The sequence below is a fragment of the Azolla caroliniana genome, unplaced genomic scaffold, assembly GCF_043228905.1.
Source record: "Azolla caroliniana isolate FFs.n. ecotype wild unplaced genomic scaffold, voAzoCaro1.0.p SCAF_9, whole genome shotgun sequence".
In the NCBI taxonomy this organism is placed as follows: Eukaryota; Viridiplantae; Streptophyta; class Polypodiopsida; order Salviniales; family Salviniaceae; genus Azolla; species Azolla caroliniana.
Window position 1 is genome coordinate 10,047,950 of NW_028230444.1, and position 19,740 is coordinate 10,067,689.

The 19,740-nt window shown below is 45.0% G+C and overlaps 1 protein-coding gene and 1 long non-coding RNA gene across 2 annotated transcripts; both read right to left on the reverse strand.

The window, feature by feature from the left end:
• Window positions 1–763: 763 nt before the first annotated feature.
• LOC147860142 (prolyl oligopeptidase family protein) lies at window positions 764–19,435 on the reverse strand. Its single transcript, XM_087324263.1, has 5 exons — window positions 18,929–19,435; window positions 3,727–3,921; window positions 3,546–3,575; window positions 2,325–3,434; window positions 764–1,507 (listed from the first exon to the last, which is right to left on the reverse strand). Exons 1-5 carry the CDS (start codon window positions 19,295–19,297, stop codon window positions 956–958), a joined length of 2,256 nt encoding a protein of 751 aa, XP_087180389.1. The 5' UTR covers window positions 19,298–19,435; the 3' UTR covers window positions 764–955.
• LOC147860143 (uncharacterized) lies at window positions 18,110–18,919 on the reverse strand. Its single transcript, XR_015530217.1, has 2 exons — window positions 18,591–18,919; window positions 18,110–18,500 (listed from the first exon to the last, which is right to left on the reverse strand). It is a non-coding gene; the product is annotated as an uncharacterized LOC147860143 (long non-coding RNA).
• Window positions 19,436–19,740: the final 305 nt, after the last annotated feature.

Consider the following 19,740-nt stretch of genomic DNA (forward strand, 5'->3'; position numbering starts at 1 on the left):
CAAATCTTTTGTTAATTCATTACTCCAAGAAGAGAATGTGTATGCTCTTCAGTATCCTATGTAACATAGCCACACTTGACAATAAGATATGGAAAACCTTATTCAGTTCATAATTACCTACATGTAGCATTAAAAAACATGTCATCCCATACTACATCATACCTGAATACTGTTTTCAGGCATACTTATCACTCTTTCATTTGCCATCATGTCAGATTGGACTTGTGGTGGTAGTTGAAAGAACACTTATATATTTTATCCAAATAATTCATGCTAATTTGATGAGACTGCGAAATCATAGAAATGTAGGGGTTCAAATATTAAGTGTATACTTCGGATGACAACATGATCAATTCACCAATCTGTTGTTTTGTACGAGCATTATCATTTACTTCCCAATTTTCAAATACATGCCAATAATAAGATGTTTGCCTTTGCTTCAGCAAAGATATTTTTAACTGAACACAAACACTTATGGCAAGGCAAAAAGTATATAACTAGTTCTCAATTCCATGCACAAGAACAAAACGACATCAAACCACCCAATCAGCAACCTTGCACCAACACTCCGGAAAAATCCTCTCCTTTGCAAGCAATACAAGTGCTAAAAGGTTACAAAACTCTACTTTCTATGGAGTCTATTATTTGACCATGAAAATGAAATAGTTAATTTTGTAAAAGTCAATAAAGATGTTAATTTCTCCAAAGCTTAGGGGCTGATAAATATGTGTTTTCATAAAATAAACCAAAGATGATAAAAAACTGACAGTTAATGGCTTTTTGATCTCACATTTATATACCAAAACAATGACTTACATCTGTAGAGCCTGGATACAGTGAAGTGTACATTTTTTTTGGGAGTGAACCATGATACCTTCAGCACCAAGGGCAAATATTTAATACTGATGTTTTTTTTACACAGGCTGGACCCTGTAAATTCAGTGTAAAGACTCTTTTATAAGTTCCGGTCAATAAATTCACAAATCCGTTCCTCCATATACATCCTATCTTTCAATCGTCGAGGCATGTGCCTCTCATCAGGGAAAACAAGGAGCTCATATTCTTTTCCTGCTGCAATGAATGCATTTATCAACCTTGCTGTGTGCCGAAAATGCACATTCTCATCAATCATACCATGCACAAGCAGCATTTTCCCTTTTATTCTTGGAACATGATGCAACACCGAGCTATTTTCATAAACCATTGGGTTTCTTTCAGGCATGCCCATGTATTTTTCGGTGTAAAAAGTGTCATATCCGTCCCATGCTGTAACTGGAGCCCCAGCAATAGCACACCTAAATATTTCTGGACAGCGTGCCAAACACATAGCTGCACAATACCCCCCATAGCTCCACCCATATATACCGATGTTTCCTGGAATTGCTAAACCTTCCCTGATTAACCATTGAACACCAGTCTCCTGATCTTCAACATCCACAAAACCCACTTTGTACTTCAAAGAACCTTCAAAACTTAGACCCCTCCGTGCTGTTCCCCTGTTATCAAGCTGGCATTCAAAGAGCACAAAGTTTCCATGTTAAAAATCAATTCGGTTGGTTGAAGAAAACATGATTACAGTGTGAAGCTATTAGTTACACTATCATCACCAAATAATCTAAATGCTACTCTAGCAACAAGTTTGGCATATCTAAGAGGCCATCTTTAGAGGTATGATAAATGCAACCATCCCTATATTTAACCCAATGGGATCTATACTTAGTGACAACGAAAAAAAGGCCTTTCTACTTCCATTAATTAATACTTCACAATCTACTTGCAAAACAGGTTATGCTTGCTTATTTGAAATACAAATGACGTGAATGATGAATCACATACTAAAGACTCATGGTAAGTGCAAAACCAGGAGCCAATGATATAGAATCCTCACTCAAGGATGATCACTGGAACTAAAATATTGTAGACCAAATGCTTATTCCAGAATCCAAATACAGTCTAGCCCATGGCCACTTGAATCTGTATATGAATTTTAACTGTAAGGAATATGAGGAATCCTTCTACACTGAAGCTTTTGTAGTGACAACATGAGCTCTTTTTGCAACATGACATTCAGACATGTGAGTATCGAGGAAAAATGGATGTGTGAGTAACAAACAATGCAGCATAAATTAGATAAAAGTTATGAGAGGATTAAATGTCTTAAATGTCACTCAGCAATACAAGTTTATATACCTTTGGAATTAATCATGCAATTTCTAGATTTATCAAATTGAAAGGGCAAACAAACAGAACACCCTTTTGTAGCAAGCTTATCTGAAGACTGCATAACTAAGAAATGAAAAAGATGTTCAAGGATTTGCAGTTACCCTCCAAACGAGGATTCCTTTGCTTCGAAAGTATTGAGCTCGCATGTCCACAGTATTCATCCAGGTATTGCTGACGGTTTGTACATTAGGGCCCCCATATACACTAACAAGAGTTTTGTATGGAGGTGGCCCAAACAGCTTTGCATCTGGCTTGTAGAGAGCCCCATAAAGGATAGTCGCATCAGACGCGGTAATCTCTACTGTGTCTGGAGCACAAAGTTGCAGTTTACGTGCTCTTGGAGTTGGGGTGGGCTGTTCATAAAGTGGTATCAATCCCTTTCCATCTTCCAGGCTACAAAGCACTACACGAGGTGGAGTATGCAGAGAATCATGCATGTCAACGAATCTCCGCATCTGGTGATCTAAAACCACTACATGCCTTCCTTCACCCTGTGTTAGCTTCTTTGGTTTAAGCAATGGAAGACTAGGATCTGGAAAAAGTTTAGTGCTGTACAGATGAGTCTCAAGAGGACTATCTAAAGTCCCTATAAAATAAACTTGACCGGAAACCTCATCAACACCTGCTATTTGTTCCACCATCCAATCACCTTGAGTTAGAGGGGATAGACATACCCCGTTACAATCATAGAGGTACAAATGTCTGAAACCTGTTCGTTCACTTGCCCATATAAACCCTCCAGTCAGCATATCAAATCCTTTCTGTAAAGGTGTGAAGCAATCATGAAGATTTATCCAGACCTCATTTTCTTCAATCAAGATGACTTTCCTGCTACCTGTTCTGATATCAAACTTTAACAGCTTCAATCTAGAATGTGATCGATTGAGAATCTGTGCAGTTAGTGTATTATCAGGCATCCATGCTACACGGGCCAAGTACTCCTCATCATCCATGTCTTGATTTGAACCTGCACAGTGGAGATCTGTCCAGACAACATCTCCTCCTGCTGAAGGCACTATTCCAAGTCTCACTTTCACGTTGGATTGGCCAGCAAAAGGGTATGCATGGTCCTCTTGGGCATCACCACCAAGCTGAGGCTTGCCTAGATGCATGATCCGATATAGGGGTACTCCACATGCATCAACTTCAGCAAAGGCCAGATATTTGCTATCAGGAGACCACCAGAATCCACTTCTCCTATCCATTTCTTCCTATTCCACAAAACAAATTTGAAAATTCACAGAAATCAACATCACACTGCATAAAGTTCTGTAGCTTCAAAGATGTGGATACGTTAGTGTCGTCTTCGTCGTAAAGATTACCTGAGAAATGTACTCCGGTAGTCCATGAGTCTGCACAAACAGTCTTAGAGTCAATAAGATTAGAATGGCTTCTATTTTTACAGCACACTCAGGAACAGACTCTGATGTGTGTTGAAAATGGAAGATGCATGAAAGTAGTTGATAAGTTCTCCGTAATCCTAAGCTTTATGTTGAAGTTTACCTTTCCAGCTTCTCGAGCTCCAAATGTGATCTGTTTAGGTTCCCCACACCTCAATGAAGCCACAAACAGCTCTTCTTCGCGCACATAAGCAATCATAGAGCCATCAGGAGAGACTGTTGGGTCTAAAATTGGAGATGATGGACTTCCATATATTTTCAAGCAAAGCTCTTGGTTTGTGCCACTTTGAATATAAATCTGTTCAAAACATATATACCAACTCAGCCTTTCATCAGACTCTCTCTATGCTAGAGATCTTTCGAAGACAAAAGTTATAATATATCTAGCTTGAGAATCTCACATTTGCCGAAAACCAGATTCTTTCGTCTATTTTTATCTTATTTACTTTTATATTACTGAGTAATATTTAATTTATTTTGATTTGTTGTTCTCAAAGACGAAACACTTCAGATGTAATCGCTTGTTTGGTCTTATACACAATTTTCGCCTCTTAAAAGATGTCAATATATCTTTCTTTATTTCTTTCTTAAACCAGCCCCATGGACCATGACCTCGACACCCTTGTCATCAACAGATAAAAGCCATTATCTCCCACCATCGTAGATGCTTCCCTCGCTTCGGAGACATTTCTATTCTGGATCGACCTATGCTAGAGATCTTTCAAAGACAAAAGCTACAATATACCTAACTTGAGAATCTCACATGTGCCAAAAACCAGATTCCCTCGTTTCTTCTCTTTTCATCTTATTTACTTTTATATTTACTGTGTAGTATTTATTTTATTTTGATTTGTTCTCAAAGACGAGACAACACTCAAGATGTAATCTCTTATTTGGTCTTATAGGCCATTTCGGCCTCTTAAAAGACATCAATATATCTTTCTTCCTTTCTTCCTCTTAAACAACTCAACCTATTGAAATACCTATAATTACATGGATATATTGACACATGCGTGATATTCGTGATATTCTCCATGCGCAATATTCTCAATATTCGAGAATACGAAATGGCCCCAAGAATATTAGAAAACCATTTGTTTTGCAAAATAAATATAAAATATTTATTTATTTATTTAAATAAATTTATTTCACCAAAAAAAAAACAATGATTCATTAATAGATTATAGTGTCAAGAGAGATTATGAAACTTATTTTAATTAATCAATCAATTAATTAATTTTTAAAAACGAATATTTTTATATTAATTATACAAATATGATTAGTATGAACTTTGAAGATATGATTCGTTTGAAGTACTATTTTTAATGTCAAAATAAAAATATCCATAAATTTTGAGGGAATAAAAAGTGAGAAATTAATGAGCCTTTATTTTATTTTATTTATTTATTAAAAATAAAACGAATACTTATAGCTTATAAGTTATACATTTATTATAAAAATTTGGTAGTGTCAAATCCCCAAGTTCCTCTTTTATTATCCCTATTTATCCTGTGAAATTAAAAACGACAGAGTTTTTCTTTTTTTTTGAGTTAAATGAATACTTGACCACACATTCATATTCGTATTCATTTGCATTCGAATGGGAAACCCGACGAATGCGAATATGTCAATCTATGATTACATGTGAAGGGCAATCTATTAATGTTCTTCTAGTATAGATATCCCTGTTGACATATTTTGGTAGTGATGTGTGTGAACACACTTAGGACAGTGTTATGTGAACACACTTAGGATAGTGATGTGTGTGAACACACTTAGGACAGTGATGTGTGAACACACTTAAGACAATGATATGTGTGAACACACTTAGGAAAACAGGGGCATTTTTTCCCTCTTTAGGAGGTTTTTTCCCCCTGTCTATATATACTCTCATAACCCTAAAGTGGGAAAGCTTTTTGGGATTCAAAACAAGAACCCAACAGTGGTATCTGAGCCAAAAAGCGACATTTGAGCAGCAAAGCAACGGCTCTCATACGCAGTCCGTCTGTGCCATCTGTGGTGGCATTTTTTTGTTGTTGAAAAAACCAATTTCTGCGTGTTTTCTTCCTCTGCGCAGTTGCAGTTGTGTTTTTTTTTTCTGCTTCCAAGTCGATTCAATCCTAGAAAAAGCCTCCTTGAGTCTTCCAAGACATTCCTATAACCCTCAGAAATCAGACTTGCTTCCCTTTTCTCTTCATTTGTTCATCTTTCAAGTCAAAGAGGTACATTATTCCCTTCAGCAATCCAATTTTTACATCAAAACGTGTTCAGTTCACGGCCATGGCTGAGAGCAATGATGTATTTCGGATGCTTGCTGTTGGGGATAAACTAGATGGAACAAATTACCCTCTTTGGGCTTATATGATGCACCATGTATTAGTAGCAAAGGGGTTGTGGAATGTGGTTCAAGGGGCTGAAAAACGTCATGTTGTTGAGAACACAAATGCTGATGATATTGATTCTATCGAGGATGTTGATCATCCTACTCTTGCCCATGCTACAGTTTTTGTTGTACCAACTGCAGAGCAACTTCGTTGGGATGGCAGAGATGCTCAGGCACATACTTTGATAGCTTTGTCTGTGAAACGTGCCATTAGTCCCCATACTCGCTCTTGCAAGACAGCAAAGTATGCTTGGGATACTCTTACCACTTTGTACCAAGCAAGAAATGAGGCTCATGTTGCTTATCTCCGAAAACAATTGGAGAGCGAGCACATCAATGAAGGTGATTCTATGGACAGTTTTCTTACAAAAATCAAAGATGTCAAGGAACAATTAATTTATAGTGATGAAATGATACTAGATAGTTCACTTGTGCAGACCGTTGTCGTGAAGAAAACCGTCCCCAGGCGCAAACCGTGTATAGCGTGTGTAAACCGGCCCTTACACGTGGGCACGCCCTTTGTTGTACAGTAGATAGGTAGGCACAAGGTCAGATCCTAGGTAGCAATATTCTATAGGGAGAATCGAGGAGTATCTCTGTCCAAAAGGACAGAGAATTAATGTGATGTAAACGGGTAAGACGGCCTCCCTCCTTGAGCTACAAAAGAGAGGGAGTCGGGGGAGAAAAAGATATCGCGCACTAGAGGGGACGAAGTGCTATCGGACTGGGACCGAGCTCTTCTCCTCTGTCATTCTCCATAAGCTTTCTTTGCGCAGGTTCTCGAGAGGCTGATTCTGCTCCGTGGAACGCCCGTGTGCTTCCGGCAGAATCTCCATCTTGCTCCCCTGTATGCGTGGGTGATCAGGCGTCGACACCCGTCTCGCCGACCTGATCGGCTGTAACCATCCGAGTCATCTGCATACACATATTTATATACGCGTTCTTATACTCTACCTCCTGCCCAACTTGTGTCTCTTGTGTTGGTCGGGCTGTGTTCCCGCGCGCTTCTTTGTCTATCCGTGTGTGAGCGTGTCTCTCTCTCTCTCTCTCTCTCTCTCTCTCTCTTCTCACCTATTCCTCGGTCCAAGACCCCAGTGGTCCCGCCTTGTTCTCCACGCACGCGCGTAACAACGCGACATATTTGGTGAACCCGACGTGAACAAGCGGCAGAGGAGTAGAAGATGAGGGGGTCGGACCTCGCAGAAGCCATGGCTTCGGTTGTGGACCGTATAGTGAGTGCGCGCGAAGGCACCGGCGCCCTTGATAGGGCTATCAAGGCGGTTGTCGGTACGATCGGCCAGTTTAGTGGGAAGGATGCCACGAGCTACTTGGCGTCCTACCGGGCTGACATGGTAATGAGGGACATTCTGGAAGAGAGGCGACTAGCCGGATTCCCTTGAGTGGCGATGCCGGGCATCCATGCGGAGGTGCTCGAGGTACGGGCCGAGAGCCGGACCTGGGAGGAGTTTGAAGGTCGGCTCCTCGAAAGATACGGGCTTGAAGATGCGCTTCGACTTTCGAAGCGGGACTTCATGGAGTGGGTGGAGACCCCCGACAAAGGAAGGAACGCGTCAGTGCTCCTTCGGGAGTTTGAGGAACGCTTCGCGCGCCTCTCGGTGCTTGACCGAACCGTTCTGGACACAAGCCGTGTCCTATTGTTTGTTAAGTCGGTTGACGAGCGGGATCGGGAGCAGGTAGGCCTCCTGTTGGAGACTGATGACGGGCTGACGGCCGACTGGGCCGTGGTGAAAAGGGTCTGTGGCCGTTTCGACAAACGGCGGGAATGGGTTGACAAAGGATCGACAGGGGCGGGCTCTGTCGCAGCAAGGAAGCTCGAGCCAACACCACCAACGCGAAGGGAAGAGACCCGAGATTGGCTCGAGACCGGGTCGGCTTCAACCGGCATGGTCAAGGGCTCGTCTAGGGGAGCAGCTCTGGAGGAGCTGACGCGGATGGTAAAGGATCTCCAGATCGCCCAAGCACGGAGGGATGGTGGCGAACAGGCCCGTGACCGACGACCTCTGGATGAAAACAGGTGCATGTGGTGTGACGCAGTCGGGCACATCCGAAAGGACTGCGGGGACTTCGCCGAGGTGGTGAGAAGCAACGTGGTGTACCTGTGGAACGGTCGGGTGCATGCCAGCGAGACCTGAAGGGCCTTGAATCTGAACGTCGGGCGAGGGGGTATGAAAAGGCTGATGGAGGAGGCGGCGGCTCGTCACGCGGAGACCGTCCACTACTCGGCGTCAGCTGGTATTCGGGTCGGAGGTGGCGAGGCCCCGAAGACGAACAAAGCCAAGTTCTGGCCGACGATGCTAGAAGGCCTCGCCGGCGCACGACTAAGGAAAGAAGAGGCGGACCGCACGGAAAAACGAGTCCGAGAGGTGACCGGGTGGAGTGACCCGGTGGAAGAAAAGACGAGCTTCGTCGAAGCCGCTTGTCAAAACTACGAGGCTCTGGTGGAGGACAAGCGGATAGGGGAAACCGGAGGGGCCGGGCCCTCGCAACGATATGAAACTCGGTTCGGGCAAAGGCGGAATGAGGCTGGTGTAACCGGCGCCCAGGATAATCCCAAGAGGGGCGGATACCGGCTGGGCACAGAAATCGAAAGAACCACGGACCTGCGAAAGGTCCTGGAAGAACGAATCCTTGACAGCAAGGTGGAACTGTCGCTGAGGGAAGTGCTCGGGATTGCCAAGGAGTTCCACGACTCCATCATAGACTTGGTGAAGAGGAAGAGGCTGTCAACGGAGGAAGAACCGGAGAAGCCGATGGAGGTGCGAACGACGCACATAGAGGACATGGCGCTGGAAGACGAGTTGGCAGAGAGCCACTATTCGAGGCCGCACTGGGCCAGAGCGACTACGGAGACCCCCGTGAAGATCGGAGATGTTCATGAACCGGTGGTGGCGTTGGTGGACCACGGTTCAGAAATCAATTTGATGTCCATGGACTTCTACAAGAAGGGGAAATGGCCGATCAACACCAAGCACGGGTGGAAGATACGGGCAGCGACGCGTGGCACCGAAGAACTGCATGGAGCTTGCCCGAATGTACGAGTAAAGATTGGCGATGTCGAGATTGACCAGCACTTCTTCGTGCAGGAGACGTCCTCACATCCGGTTATACTAGGAGAACCGTACATCACGGCAGCACGGATGGAGACCAAGGTGCTAGACAACGGCTCGGCCTATGCAAGGGTCAAGAGCCAGGATGGGCGTCACTCAGTCCAGTTCCTGACGGTGAGACCGAACCATGAGCGGAACCGCGAGACCCTCGGGGGCGAAAGCCGAGAGGATTTTTAGAGAGGGCTATCAAGGCGTGGGGCCGCGATAGTCCGGACACTCCGGGAAAACCCCACAAGTGTACAATAGCGAAGAAGACTTGTACTATAAGTAGGAAATTTTGGTTCTCCGACAACGGAGGGTGTACGATAGTTGACGTTGTTGGGCGGAAGAAGAAGAGGGCGGAGGAGCGACTTTGGGCATGTGGTATCCTCGGCCTCGGAGAGGAAATCAACGGAGCCGTGGAGGCGGTCTCCTTCAACGATGCCTTGGGGGAGCTGTGAGAGGTAGTCGGAGGAGTCCTTAAAGAGGACCGGACGATTCCGGTATGTTCGGAAAGGATGTACGAAGTCATCGCGGACTTCAGAAGAGGGCTCGAGTCGGTTCGAACGGCCTGAGTGGACACGAGGTACAAGACTGTGGACCGGAAGGTGAGGCCAGTCGCGGCTTCCTTGCCGGAGGGCAGCGAGTTGCGAATAAAGGGGGTTGCGTCGGACCCGAGTTTACGAAATCCGGCCCGCATAGGACACACGTTCACCGACATAACGCTACGGGAGCTCAAGGTCGGTGGGGGCGGCTTCCTACTGCCAGCGGAGGAGGACCGGTTTCGGGGAATGCTCGGAAGGCACGGGAAGGCTTTCACATTCTCACCGGAGGAGATCGGGTGCGTAGACCCGACAATCGTGGAACCAATGGTGATATTCACGATACCGCATGTGCCGTGGAGTCTCAAACCGATTCCAGTACCCAGAGCTCATATCCCGAAGCTGATGGAGCTGTTAATGCAAAAGGTCGAGATGGGAATCCTCGAACCGTCGAGTGCCCCATACTCGAATCGGTGGTTTACCATGCCGAAGAAGGACAGCACGCTGCGCTTTATTCAAGAACTGCAGCCGGTCAACAAGGTGACCATTCGAAACGCAGGAATCGGACCAACAATAGACGAGTTCGCAAAGGCCTTCGCCGAAAGGTTGATTTACTCGATCGGTGATCTCTACTCGGGGTACGATCAGTTCCAGCTTGCCGTAGAGAGCAGAGACATCTCGACAATGCGAACTCCTCTCGGCCTAGTACGGATGTGTACCCTGCCGCAAGGAGGGACGAACTCGGTGGCTCACATGGTGAACGCAATGAACAAGGTGCTGAGGGATTGTATCCCGGACATCACCATGCCGTTTTTGGACGACGTCCCGATCAAGGGATGCCCGGTGGAGGAAAGGGACGAGACGATCGGACCGGACGGATGCTGGAAATTCGTGGCGACGCACATCGATGACTGCGAGAAGGTGCTGCAGAGGTTGGAGGGCGCGAGGCTCACCTTCTCCGGGGGAAAGTCGGCCTTCGGGCAATCAGAGATAATGGTCGTCGGACACCTATGCAGGCCGTACGGCCGGAAACCGTCTCCAGCTAAGGTAGAAGCCATCTCCGCGATGAAGAACGACTGTAGCTCGGTCACAGAGGTTCGGAGGTTCTTGGGAGCGTGCGTGTTCTACCACATATGGATCCCGCATTACGCTCACGTCGCGGAGCCATTATACGGGTTGCTGAAAAAGGGGCGAAAATTCGAGTGGAGAGACGAGCATACGGAGTCTGTCCAGAAGATGAAGGGAGCACTTGCCACGGCTCCGGCGCTCCGAAAGGCTGTCTACGGACAGGGCACTCTAATTTACGTAACGGTGGACACGAGTCCGACCGGGATCGGATGGGTTGTCAACCAAGAGGGCGAGGACGGCACGCGTTTCCCGATCCGGTTCGGCGCGAAGGTCCTCAGCGAGCAATAGCGAGGATACGCCCAGGTTAAACGCGAGCTTTGGGGTATTGTTTCAGCGGTAAAGGCCAATAAAGACTACCTGATCGGGGCAGAGGTAATTATCGAGACGGACTGTCTGCCAATTCTTGGCATGGTTTTCGGATGCGCGACGCCGGACCTGGCAATGCTCAGGTGGATAGCGTACATCAAGTCCTTGAATCTGGAAATACGACACATTTCCGGGAAAGACAACGCCATGGCCGACATGCTTTCAAGGGCGAGGTTCGAAAACGACGGCGGCATGGTTTCAGAGGACGAGGAAGTCAGCGTGGACTTCTTCGAGGCGGCTTACGTGACAACCAACGGGGAATGCTCTCCAACACTTAACGACTTCGACGAGAGCAAGTACGACGGGGAGTGGCTGCAGATCGGCGGGTTCCTGAAAACAACGACACCGGACGCGGCATGGACAACGGACGAGGCCAACCGGATTCGGAAGAAAGCCTACCGATTCTTTCTCCAGGACGGATACATCTGGAAGCATCCAAAGAAGAGGAACGGCATCCCGCTCCGAGTGGTGGCGAAGAAGGGGGAACAGGAGGATTTGTTGGCGGCGTACCACGATAGCCCGTGGGCTGGACACTGTGGAACGTGGGCCACATTCGAAAAGCTAAAGGGGAAGTACTGGTGGCCGGGACTATACCGGGACGTGCATCGGTTCGTGACGACTTGCGAAAGCTGTCAGGTGCACTCCATGATCTGACATCGGGACGAGCTTCACCCGACCTACCCTCCGACCATCCACTTCAAGTGGATGGTGGATTTGGTGATGATGCCAATGGGGGTAGGACTGATGCGGTATCTGGTGCTGGCTCGGGAAGATCTAACGAACCAGGTTGAAGGCCGAACCCTGCAAAACAAGACGATGACAGCCATGTGCCGGTTTTTGATTGAGGACGTAGTATGCCGATACGGGTGCGTAGGGAAGATCGTGGCTGACCGTGGTGAGTTGGACGCAGAAGAGGCCGAAGAGCTGTTCGACCGGCTAGGAGTCAAACTTTCGCTCACCTCAGCGTACAATCCGGAGGCGAACAGGAAGGTGGAGCGCGGACACGGGCCAATTGTCAAAGCGCTAGTACGGGCGTGCGGAGGCCGAGTCGGGGACTGGCCAAGGCTGCTACCTTATGCCTTGTGGGCGGACCGGACTACGCACAGTTCGGTAACCAGTTTCATGCCAGCCGAGCTGATGTTCGGACAGAAGCCGATCATGCCATCAGAGCGAACGATCTCCTCTGGGCCACGGTGGACTGGAGGGATGAGATGAGCCGGGAGGAACTGTTGGCAGCGTGGATTCAACAGCTCGAGCGGAGGCCGAAGGACGTAGAGCAAGCCGCGAAGAAACTTCGGGTAGCGAGGATAAGGAACAAAGCTCGGTTCGACCGAACACGCCGGTTCAGGCCAAGGAAGATCGAGGAAGGCGACTGGGTGCTAGTCTACGACAGCAACCTCGACAATCAGCACAGGGCCACGCGGAAGTTTGCGAGGAGGTGGTTCGGGCCTTACGTAGTAACAGGCGCCAACGGCAATGGGACGTACCATCTCGCAGAGCTCGACGGTACGAGAATGGCGATACCGGTAGCGGGGAAGAGGATCAAAGCGTTCAAGAAACGACACGACGATGAGCCGGAGCTAGGGGGCATGGACAGCAACGATGAGCAGCCCGAGGCGGAGGACGAACCGGTTAACGAGGAATAAAAGCAAGGACTGGTTTTCTCCAAGCAGGAACCCAATTTTGGCGCATACCGGTGGATGCGCGGTTAGGAGGGGGCGAATGTCGTGAAGAAAACCGTCCCTAGGCGCAAACCGTGTATAGCGTGTGTAAACCGGCCCTTACACGTGGGCACGCCCTTTGTTGTACAGTAGATAGGTAGGCACAAGGTCAGATCCTAGGTAGCAATATTCTATAGGGAGAATCGAGGAGTATCTCTGTCCGAAAGGACAGAGAATTAATGTGATGTAAACGGGTAAGACGGCCTCCCTCCTTGAGCTACAAAAGAGAGGGAGTCAGGGGAGAAAAAGATATCGCGCACTAGAGGGGACAAAGTGCTGTCGGACTGGGACCGAGCTCTTCTCCTTTGTCGTTCTCCATAAGCTTTCTTTGCGCAGGTTCTCGAGAGGCTGATTCTGCTCCGTGGAACGCCCGTGTGCTTCCGGCAGAATCTCCATCTTGCTCCCCTGTATGCGTGGGTGATCAGGCGTCGACACCCGTCTCGCCGACCTGATCGGCTGTAACCATCCGAGTCATCTGCATACACATATTTATATACGCGTTCTTATACTCTACCTCCTGCCCAACTTGTGTCTCTTGTGTTGGTCGGGCTGCGTTCCCGCGCGCTTCTTTGTCTATCCATGTGTGAGCGTGTCTCTCTCTCTCTCTCTCTCTCTCTCTCTCTCTTCTCACCTATTCCTCGGTCCAAGACCCCAGTGGTCCCGCCTTGTTCTCCACGCACGCGCGTAACAACGCGACACCGTTCTAAATGGTCTTCCTGATTCATATCAGAGTTGCTTCTACTCTTCGTTTAATGATGAAGGGTAATCCCAATGCCTTATCATTCGAGGAGCTAGTCTCCGTTTTGTCACAGGAAGATCAGTCTAGGCAAAACAAGTCTATTATGCGTGTTGAAGATCAAGCTTTCCTAGCTAGTCAGTTGGGCAAAGGTAAATGGAACTCTTCTGCTAGCAAGCAGAGATTTGCTAATATTCACAAGTGAATGAAAAAAAACAAGAGCAGAAACAAAAACTGTTTTGCAAATATTGTAAAGGAATTGATCATATTATGAAGAACTGTCCAAAATTGACTGCAAAAGAGGCAAAGAAAAAGGAGGCAGGACTCGTTGTTGCAAAAGTCTCTGCACCAAAAACAGAGTCTGCAAATCTTGTGCAGAATGAATAATGGACATTTACTACTGTTTGCAGTTTTGACCCATCTTCACTTGAACAATGTATGTCTATTGTACAATCAAATGTTTGGTACTTCGATAGTGGGGCAACCAAACATATTACCTCCCAACGCAATTTCTTCACTTCATTGAAGCCTATCCCTACAGGGAATACTGTCACATGCGCCAACAACTCATCTTATCCAATTATGGGTGTTGGTAAGATCATTTTGACTACTGCTGATGGTAGTCCTTTCATCTTGTCAGATGCTTTGTTTGTGCCAGGGATCAAGAAAAAATTGTTGTCAGTTTCAGCATTAGCCAAGGTTGGCTTGGTTGTTAAATTTGTTGATGACAGGTGTACAGTTCATGATCTGTCCAATGGGGATGTTATTATTGCTTCTTGCATTTTATGTCGTGGGTTGTATAAGCTCGTAGATTATGAACGATCTATAAATGATTCAGCCTGTGCAGTACAGGATTCTCATGCTATTTCAGATGCAAAGATTTGGCATGCACACTTTGGTCATCTGAATTTTGCAAGTTTGCTTCGCTTGCAGAAATCTGAAATGGTGTCCTTGCCCAAACTTGAAACACCTCGGAAGCATGTTTGTGAAGGCTATATTTTGGGCAAAATGCAATGTTCCTCCTTTCCAAAAGATGGTTCAGTTAGAGCTTCGCAGAAATTGCAGCTTGTTCATAGCAATGTCTGTGGTCCTATGCAGACACATTCTCTTGGGAACTATCTTTATTTCGTGACTTTCATTGATGACTTTTCTAGGCATGCATGGGTATATCCATTGAAGGCAAAGTCCGAAGTGTTTCTGTGCTTCAAATAATTTCTAGCTTTGGCTGAGAATTTGTCAACATGTAAAATGGGCACCCTCCGTTCTGATCGACGGGGGGAGTATACGTCTTCTGAGTTTAATGCATTTCTGGCTAAATGTGGGATAAAACATCAGTGTACAGTGCCGTATACACCTCAACAAAATGGAGTTGCTGAAAGAAAGAACAGGTCACGCATGGAAATGGCGAGGTGTATGGTCAAAAGTCAGGCCTTACCACATAGTTTCTGGCTTGAGGCTGTCATGTGTGCAGCATATGTACTCAACAGGTGTCCCACTAAAGCACTACACTCTATCACTCCATATGAAGCTTGGCATGGCCAAAAGCCATTTGTTGCTCATCTGTGTGTTTTTGGTTGTTTGGCATATGCATTAGTGCCTAAACAACAACGCAAAAAATTGGATGATAAAGCAATGAAATGTATTTTTGTAGGATACAGTTCTGAAAGTAAAGGCTATATCATCCACAATCTAAACGCATTTTGGTTAGCCATGATGTTTTTGTGAAGGATGCAATTCAGCCACTTCTTTCATGTACAAAGGGGACATCAGTTAGCTCCAGAGATGTGTATGACACTTTGTTGCCTCTGTTTACAAGTGGACAGTAAAGTGTTGGCCCACTTGAGGCACCTTCTCAGCCTTTCGAAGCTACTCATAATGATGCAGATCATTCCATTTCTGATGCAGATCATTCTATTTCTGATTGCAAGCTTTACGATTGCAATCACCACTACTCAACCCACACAAATAGGTTATAAACTTCATGCTTGTAAATCGTCTCCAAAATCATTCCACACATGCATTGCTATCATGATCATGGAGGTTTTAAGAAATCTAAATCTTTTATTTTTGTTTCAGTGTGCATAGCATGAAGTCACCAATATTTCTAATCGATTAGTCTCATAGGCTAATTTTGGCCTCTAGTATACATACTATCTTGCTAGAACACCACAGACTCTGGATGAACAACTAATTAAGCTGCGTCCTAAGAGACTCGCGAAGACAGGCCAGATATATGAAAGATCCCACGAAGGTACTGAAGAAGGAAAGGAAGAGTGTGGGCAACCTCGGGGAATGCTTGAAGGGCGAGATATCCAAAGTGCAAGTCTAGTTAAATAGAGACAAGGGAAAAGACAGCGCCTTACGGCAACCAATTGGTTAAGAGGTTAATGGTATAATATATAATAAAGATAGATAGATAGATATTTTTCGCGTCCATAGAGAGGCCAATATTGACCCATGGAACCTAAGTACAAAAGTTTTCTTGATGCGTGTCTCCTTCCTAAGAAGGGATATTCATACTTCGAAGCACCAAGTCTTGATGTGTGAAAGGGAAAATGCAATGGGAATTAGAAAAAAAAACAGAATTGTGGTTCTTTTTGAAGACCACACTAGTAGAAGCCCTACAAAAAGACATTCTTAAGGCAATTGAATTTAGATGTTAAAGATGACATGGAAAAGTACCTAAAAGGGGAAACATTATCGAATAAGGTCAAGATAGTATTGATTTACCATTAAAGTCAATCTAAAGAAAGGTCAAGAGGCAACCAAAAAATGCATCTCCATAGTAAAAGATAATGTAGACAATATAACATGGGCAGAGGTACAAAAAAATGCTAAAGCTTAGGCCTAATCTTCTCAGAAGTAATAAACGCAAATGCTCCTTTTGTATACGATGTCAAAAAGCAAAAGGAAGCACACATAGATAAGTTAGATGGGATGTAAGCAAATGCTCCTTGTATACATTGTTGAAAAGCAAAAGGAAGCACCCGTAGATAAGGTAGAAGTGACCTAAGCAGCATTAGAGGAAGAAGCCAAAAGGAAAGCTCATGCAATGCATAAACAAGTTGTTGGGTGGGCTGAAAACGGAAGTCCACAAGAAGATGTGTTGTATTACTTCATCAGGCAGGTGATAGAGGATGGACTCATCTCATTTTGTAAAATCAATACTGCATGGAATACAGCAGATGATCTCACCAAGTGCCTCTCAAAGGCACAACATCAACCGGTGTGAATTGGCTCAAATTCTCTAAATTCACATTCTATTAAAACATGATACTTTTACTCTAAAACATATTGTTATTATTTTGTGGGACTCCAACAACCACCCGTATCTCCTCCCTCTCCTCAGTTTTCTCTGCATTTCAGCCATTTTCTGTCTCCTGTCACTCCTGTTCCAAATCCACCATTACACACAGGTGGTACCAAAATAAACCCCTTGGCCTCCTTTCATCTCATGTGACTGTACTGCAAGTGCACAAAGATCCTTCATCACAATTATGATGACATCTGTGCACCTTGTATATCTCAATAGAGCAAAGTATTTTCCTACCTCAAACAATTGGGCATGCCATACAACAAGCACTGAATCTGATGTGATCCATTATGTACTACTGAAAACTTGTACCTTGGATTTGATATAAAAACTTGAAGTTTGAAATATATCCCCGGTTTCAGGTCAAACAACAATACTTGTAAGATAAATTTGCTATTACATGAAGAAGCTATGCCAATATATAGCTCGGATTGGTAGTATAAGATGAAATGGTAAAACAAAGAGAGTATTGTACTGACATGCTAGAGAAATTGCTTATGAATCAACACATTCCATATGACATTGAGAATACATGGTTATTTTTCATAATTGTAATGGGTGACGCTATAGAACACACAACAGCATCAATATAAAGAAAAGAAATGTAGAAGGGATCCCCTCATGGTGTATGGTTTGATAATGAATGTAACACCACTCCAGAAGCAAGTGATTCATGAACATGTGTATGCAAAGGGATACCATATCTTCGTAAGGCTGATTTTCATAAATGCAATGTGGGGGAACCAAGGTTTCTGCCTCAGTTCCCCCGGCAGGCAGGCATTCTCGGAACGCCCGCATGATGAAAACCGCGCCGTCATTGAAATATAAGCTGGAGACGTTTCTGTTTATACTCTTATCAATGTCATTCTCATTACAGAATGAACCATGGTGTTATCATAAAGAAAAGACACATAAAAGGTCCATGACATAATGAATTTATTGTTCCAAGATGAACACAAGGAAGCCAGAAGAAAATTAGGGCCACTACCAAATGCAACGATGCATGGAGACATACGGCAAGGAAATAGAATACGTTCAGAATGTCATTTCTTTAAATGAAATCTACCAAGGACGGTTGACAGATATTTGCCCAAGCTCACATCCCAACATTCACACCCAAAAAGGGTCAGATGCTTCTAATATGCGTCAATTACTTAATGATAGAAATAAATGAAAACATGAAGGAAATAATAGTTTAGGGGTACTTAATTAACCATAACAGCCACTCTACCCAGAGGACAAGAGATGAACATAAAACCACATCAGAGTCCCATACCACTGAATATGATCTTAGATTATACCTTGGCAGTTGAGGTCAATATGAATCATTATGATGAAAGTTTTACCTCACCAATAGAGTCTAAACAACATCTAAGAGATGCCATAAAGAAGGGGGTAGCTAGTCCCCTTTCTATAGCTCAAATCCTTACTCCTCTGAACCACCACATGTTCTGAAGTCCACTTTATCCCAAGTGTTAGAATAACCTGTTTCCCACTGATCTTACCCTAAACCATTTCAAAATAGCCTTTAGAGTTGGTCCCTATGGTTATGCCTGTAATAGCTTCACCACAATAATCCACCTGCACTCGCACATATTGAAAATAGAGGAATATCTCACATATGCAGACATTGGACATGATTTTCATGAATTCCTAAAAATTTGTGCTTACCTTTCAAGCACTTCCAGTGAGGATAGAACCAAATTCAATGACAATAAGCATGCAGCATGCTCTTTGCTCCTCTACTGGACAACAGAACTGAACTCATGTAAGTTCAAAAGCAAATAAATTCAGCAATTAGGTCAGTTTTTCCTTCAGCTTTTACATTTCCTTTATGTCCACATCTCCCAACCGTCACCTACACAATTTTCTAGATTGCTTTGTAATGGCTGTAAATCCCCAAGGGTCATATTGGCCAAGCATGGATGTTTATACAGTTCCAATTTCATCTTCATCCATCTCACTCTCTCTATCTCTCTCTCTAAAGGAACAAGTTTGGAACAACATACCCCACCAGGCAAAGGCACAATCAAGCAAGGATTGTCTTCTCCTCCCGCCCAATCGTAGCGAGTGATGCCAGTGCCTCGCTCGCGCAACCGTTCTCTTCTTAGCTTCTCCGCTACAGACAAGTTGCATTCGTCCACACCACCACCAGGGGGGCTAATAACCATCTGTTGCCGATGCAAAGTTGGATCGTAAACAAATATCTTTCTACTCAGAGTGCTATCCGGGCTGAATAGATATGAAATGAGCTTATCATCAGGACTGAATGAAACAGACGATGGTGCAACATATCCAGGAAGAGGATTTTGTACTATATCTTCGACCGGAAAACGGGTCAAATCATCATGGACATATGGTTCCGTTGTTCGAGGCATAATTAGGTTTACCAATGGATGCAAAAGATGTAGGAGATTGTGTTATTTTGACCTTCTTGCTATTTGGTAATGCTACTGAATTCACGGAGTGCATCACATGCCTTCAGAAAGAAGATCAAAATGCAACGCTATTCTTTTATCTCTTCTCGCTGATATTCTTCTGTTTTTTTACTGACATTGGTGTCACGGGAAGGATGGGGGGGAAAAAAAGAAGAAGCAGAGATGGTGTCATTGGATCAGAAAGAAGATCCAGAAAGCAAATGATCCATCGGGGATTTCTTCGTGCCACGTCATTTCCTTGCGATCGATCCCTCGTTGATGATTCACGAAGTTCTCTCCGATCTCTGTCTGTGTCATCACCACATTCTTCTGCTTCCTCCGCCTCTTCCTCTTCCTCTTCCACAGGGAAATGCTTCGTCTGGGCTGCGTCTTTTTTCTCGCCT